This window comes from Schistocerca serialis, chromosome 12, assembly GCF_023864345.2.
Source record: "Schistocerca serialis cubense isolate TAMUIC-IGC-003099 chromosome 12, iqSchSeri2.2, whole genome shotgun sequence".
Taxonomy (NCBI): Eukaryota; Metazoa; Arthropoda; class Insecta; order Orthoptera; family Acrididae; genus Schistocerca; species Schistocerca serialis.
In genome coordinates this window covers 103,739,306-103,745,305 of record NC_064649.1, presented here as the reverse complement: position 1 = coordinate 103,745,305, position 6,000 = coordinate 103,739,306, and the positions used below count along the sequence as shown (strand labels likewise).

The window sequence follows — 6,000 nt, the reverse complement described above, 5'->3', positions numbered from 1 at the left end:
GTCCATTACGGTGGTCTGGGTGGATAATTTGAATGGGTCTAACCATGTATTTTTCCTGAAACTTGTCCGTTTGCGCACTGTCCGCAATGAAAGTGTAACGGTACTTCTGCATCGAAACTGTTCTTACGAAGTTGTACACACTTTGCACCACCCCAGTCTACACAGTCCCTTCTTTCCTCGTCTGGTAGTACTCCATATTTGCGACAAAAAGTCGAACAATTGTCTATACTGGATAAACATGGAATTAGGTTCTTCCATGTGAGAGAATCCGCCGAAGAAACGTCAAGTACACCAGACATCCAACTCACTAACGACATAAATCGTCTCGGTTTCCCTAGCAACTCACGAATAATTCGCGGAGGTATGTAATTTAGAGTAACTAAGGGAACGATGCAAAACAGAAAATATGACGATCAAAAATAATTGATCAGAACGCCCCACAGCGGTGCTGCATGATCGATTTACGATCGCACACTCGATATTTACCGTTTGGACACCTCGACTTCGATAGGCAATCATTCTTGGAAATTACCGACATAAGGCATCACTTTATAAGACATCATGTGGAACAGGGGAATATAATCCTCAGTTATCTATGTACGGAAGAAATGTTATCAGTAAGGACAAATTTCAGAAGCTGGTGAAACATTATGGTTTAACCTGGGATGTATAGTGTTGAGTATCTGAAAAATATTTGTTCAAGGGGGAGCGTTGGGGATATGTGAACAAACATTTTCCAGCGTGCATAGTGGCGCACAAGATATGATGTGCAGAGTCCATTAGACTCTATGGAATATACATGTCCCGTGTTTGTTGATGTGGCAACGTAATATAATTTGGTAATCAAATGTATTGATGTGTGTTGTGCGAATAAAACATAAGTTTATTTTGTCCCTTAAATCGTGTTACCTGTCATTTAGCTGCGTTAACCTCCATAAACTACGACAACGGTCGTTGAATTTTTTTTTCTCTTCCTTTTAATGTAGCAGCCATACTTAAACTTCACAGCATAATGATTGTTTCCTGGAAAGTGTCTATGTTAAGATATTTCGTGAACTATAGATGAACCGCAAGTGCAACGAGTTGGATGAGATATATCGATATGAACTGGGCGTGTGTTGAGAATTGTCATCTAACTGTCTCAATATCTTTGGTTGGTGTTAGGTGTGTTTTGTTCTGTAACCATGGTGTACCTGAATTACTGTGTTCTATTTGTGTGGATTCTTAGTTTAAATTACGTTAAAGCAAGTAAGTAGATCAGTACGATCGTTCTCATAAACACATTTTCCATAGTGCTTCCAGAAATGATTGTCATGCCATTTCACGGAGGACTCTTGATGATTCATAACGGCCAAGCCCGTTCGAAAATGGCGCTGAATTAAATAAAATTGACGATTTCAATATTTACAGGCAATATTGAAACGGTGTAGTGTATTCGAAGTATTCTGCTATAGTTTTTCCTTTGGTGCAAAACTTCTTTCCTTACCTCAACGTTACTTGCCAACCGTAACTGCCCTCAAGTATGGCACAATACATTTTACTTTCATATTTTCAGCTGATTACGACTGCAGTCAACCCCTTCTGGAGAATGCTGTGCTAAAAGCTACTTCATCTCTTCGTGAACGAGGGCCAGAAAATGCACGCCTTGATGGTATGTCATTGTGAAGCATTTCCCCTCTCATTTTTGTAAGGTTTTTTCCTTGCTAGTGAGAGTAGTATCGTTAGTAGCACTGGTTTCTGAAATGTATGACTTAAGAATTAATAAGGGAAAGGATTACGGTCATAGAATGCAATATTTATCAAACTGCACCAGGCTTCCGTTGTTGTGTAAGTGGCGTTAGTGTTTCAGCTAAACAAGTAAGATATTTGCGAACGAAGTCTCGAACCAAAGCTGTAGTTGCCTTTGGTTTTGGTTCCGAACTTCTATGCCTTGTTCGCATAAATAAATCTGTTGTACACTAAAGTCTCACTTCCTGCTACTGCAGCTCAACATACAATACAAATAACGACGTTCCTTTATTTTGTATTTGTAGACAGGGGCATTCAGGCGTGTACTACTTTTAACAAGTGACTCCTCTTAGCGTTTACTTGTTTTGTTACAAACTAAGAATTTTGGGATTATGGCATGTCTAATAGGTCATTCATAAAAAGGTTTACTGGTTTCTGACAGTTACTCATTATGCTAGCAGGCCTAGGTCTGCTGTGATCCATTGTTAAACAAAACACGAAAAGAAATAACTTTCAAACTATTAACAACACAATGAAATAATTTCTAAGTCGAAACAAGATCAGCAGCCAATAACTAAAGGCATTAAAGTAACTGTCTGTAAAGACAACAAAAGCAAACTTTGAAACATCGAATAACTCACAGCGCTATGCCCAGTGGTACACTAACATTACTTATAAACAATTTAGGAACATATGCATACCACATTAGAGTGTTCCATTGTTTACTCCAACATACCCTCTGCGAACACGATCCGTTTCAAACACACTGCACCTCAAAGACCTCACACAACACAGTTGCAACTTTGGTCAGAGCAAGCAAGTGGATTTAGACCCTTCAGTTGACCATTCATTAATTGCATAACAAAAATCAAAGATTTAACTTGACAAAATATTTGTCCTATCACATCAGTAGTAGTTTTATAATTTGATATTTCTATAGTTCGGCTGTGCTGTATTCATAGCATGTTTCCTGGTTATTGAATTTCATTTTTGAGATTTACAGTGCGAGGCCTGATTTACCACTTAGCTCAATAACTCTTCCACCAATAGCTTGTCAGCCCTGTGACATAAGCTCTCTCTTCCAGGTTAAAGTACTTGGTCATTTGTGCAGCGGAGTTAGCATTGCAGTGGGAAAGTAAATACTAAATATTGCACTTAACACCACCTACAAATGCAGTGCGTCGGCTGTGCCAAATGTTGTTTGGTGTGAAGATCACTGGCTATATGTGTCTTCCAGGCATTCTTCTTCTTTAACGTCTGTGATGACTACTGTGATATATAGCTGGAACACATTGCTTTTAGTAAACAATGACTTTTAACAGAGTGATATTGTGCAAGTTCAAAAAAGAAGTTTCATAAGCAGAGAAAGCTGAGATGCATGAATTTGGTGCTTTCACACATTGAACTGTTAAGCATTACTGCAACATCATACATAGTGTTCAAGCACTTACGATAAATTATATACAAATATTTTTGCTTGATGCGTTGTAGTTAAGTCTTTGTTAAGTTTTATAAAATAATATGAACAGTTTAGTGGAAAATATGCACATCCTGCATTACCACTCTTGTGCATTAGAATATGTATATGCCGTCTTGTACAAGTTTGAGAGTTTTTTTGCACACTGCACTAGTACGTTTTGCAGTTGAGAAAATAACTATCAAATCACATTTGGAAATTTGTGGTAAGTATGTATACCACACAAATGTGTGTGTGTATAATAGTAAAGTGACCAACTGTTTATTTAGTGCTCAGAACAATGGAGCTTGCCTTAAGTATTGGTACCAAGAAGACATAGTGGAATCTGTAAGAGAGAAAATACATTCTTTCTGTTTTTGTGGTATTGTGGTAGCACTGTCAGACTGGAAAGAGGCAAATACCTTTAGATATTTGCCAGAAATATTTTTGGTTGCTATTAAAGGAATGGCACAAGCAAAGTCAAGTGCCTCGTGCCTGAAACTGTGTGAATTTTGTGGCAGTCGGACAGATCAGCTGGAGGGTGCAGTTTTGCATAAAATGGAGGAGGCATCACTTGCAAGCTACGAGGAAGATAGAGTAACAAGGAAATCTGAAGTTGACTCTGCTGCTGTATCTCTTAACACTGCACATGTTGATGGTATAGCAGTGAGCACAGATGTTCCTTTAGAAACCAACAATAAGCAGGCAGCCAGCACTTCTGCATGTTCGGTGAGGTGCCCAGAGCGAGATCTTGCAGACTTGTCAAAAAATGCTGAACCTGTTGTAACCGGCGGGCAAGAACAGCTTGCAAGTGCAAAGATATCTGCAGTGAAGGAGATGAGTGTGCGATGGATGTTTGACGTCGGTTCATGGCGTCCATCTGAGGCAGAGTGGATCTCGGCACTGTCGAGTGTCCAGCCGGAAGAGTGCTCTCGAATCCGTCGATTTGCTTTTCGGAGAGATGCTCGTGCGTCCTTGGCAGGTCGCCTCTTAGCACGATTGTTTGTGAGCCGTGCTCTGTCCATCCCGTGGAGTGCCGTTCGTTTGGAACGAGACAGACGGGGCAAACCGACGGTTCAGGAAGGGCTGACAGATGCCAAAGTCAGTTTCAGTATCTCTCACGCCGGGAGGTGGGCAGTGCTAGCTGGTGAAGCAGGATACGGAAGCTCAGTGGCCGATACTGTCGGTGTTGACACTGTAGAAGAGAAACATCGTGATGCTGCACATTTGTTGCGCATCATGAAACGAAATCTCTCCACAGTTGAACAGGTTTCAATTGAGAATGCTGGCAGAGATGGCCCTGCCGTGTTCTTCAGGTTGTGGGCTCTTAAGGAGAGCTACCTGAAAGCAACAGGTGAAGGTATTGGTGGGGGCCCTGAATTATGCGATTTGAGTTTTTCATTTTGCAGCAGTCATCTACCCGATACCCCCGGGTGTGTGGAGGTGGGAACTGCTCTGGAGGTGAAGGGCCGTCCTCTTCCTAGTGGATGGCACTTTGAAGAGTCTCGAATCGACGCCTTGCATATTGTCGCAGTGGCTGTTTCTGGTTCGGAAGATAACTGCTGTAAAATGAAATCGGCACCTCCAGTTTTTCAAGAAATATCTTGGAATGAATTTCAGGGTGCTTTGGAGTCTGTCACACATCATGAACCAACATTCTATCTGGATTATTTTAATAAGCCAGAAAGCCCTGCATACTTGCAGAACACTTCAAGGCGATGACTTAGGAGACTTTGCTGAAGTGCAAGAGCAGAGTACACACCATTTTGTTAGCATTAGTAGTACATATGTAGTACACATGCTTTCTTGCACAGTAAAATTTCTTAAATGAGTAGTTTTTGATACCAAGCATAATTTTCAGGTTTTATATAGAAAGATAAAACACAAGGCTACTGACATTACTCTGCAGAATATGCACAAAGTGTTCTTATATAATCGAACTGATAAATTCCTTACAATTAGTTGTGAGGCTACCACTTTGTCACAGACATTTTACAAAGTTGTTTATGCAGGAAACTTTTTGAAATGTTTGACAAAACTGGGAGGGAGATTATGACAGATTGAAGTAGTGAAGACAGATGTGAGATATGTCTGGATAACTTATTTGGTAATAATTTTTATCTCGTTTAAATAAATTATTTAAGTTGGCCTCACAATAGACCGTTACCTTTCTTTGGTTCTATTGGTTGGGCTGTGTTACAGAAATCTTATGTACCAGCATATTTGATTTCTTAATGTCCTTACTGGTCCTTTTATGCTTACTTTGGCTGTACTTTTACATGGAGTATGATGTTGAGTACACTCTGTTTCTACATGCTGTTGCATTATTTTGTTTGATATATGGTGCAAACAGTGAAACATTTGATAATCAGAAGTGCCCATTAGCTCTCGGTAGAATTTGTGTTTTTTTAACATAGCACTTTCCATCTGTTGATAAGTCACATTTCTAAGGAACCATGTGCTACTTACATTTGTTTCTTAAGCTGTACTTTTGTTTCTCATGTAAAAATGTTACAGCACACAGTGGAACAGCTTGTTATATTTGGTTCAACTTCACTTATACTGCCTGTCAAGTAATTTTTGTATAATTGTATTCACATTTTACATTTAATAAAATGTATGGTATTGGAATGCTAGATCAAATTCAGTTTTTAATATCCTTTTTCTGTTACAGCATAATGTTATGTTCCAGTATATTAGTAGCACATAATGTGCCCTATAGCTTTACATTTTGCATTATGTTGCATGACAAATAGTCTGCCGTTCATTTTATTATGAGCAGAAGTTAATGGGGAAACATTTCTTCAATGTTACGG

At 39.4% G+C, this 6,000-nt stretch overlaps 1 protein-coding gene across 1 annotated transcript in view; it reads left to right on the top strand.

Annotated features, from left to right (window-relative positions):
• The first annotated feature begins 1,117 nt into the window (after positions 1–1,117).
• LOC126428425 (neurexin-4) overlaps positions 1,118–6,000 on the top strand; it is a 180,265-nt gene continuing 175,382 nt past the window's right edge. Inside the window, 2 exon segments of the mRNA XM_050090352.1 lie at positions 1,118–1,248; positions 1,556–1,651. Coding sequence (XP_049946309.1) covers positions 1,185–1,248; positions 1,556–1,651 — 160 coding nt within the window. The 5' untranslated portion in view covers positions 1,118–1,184.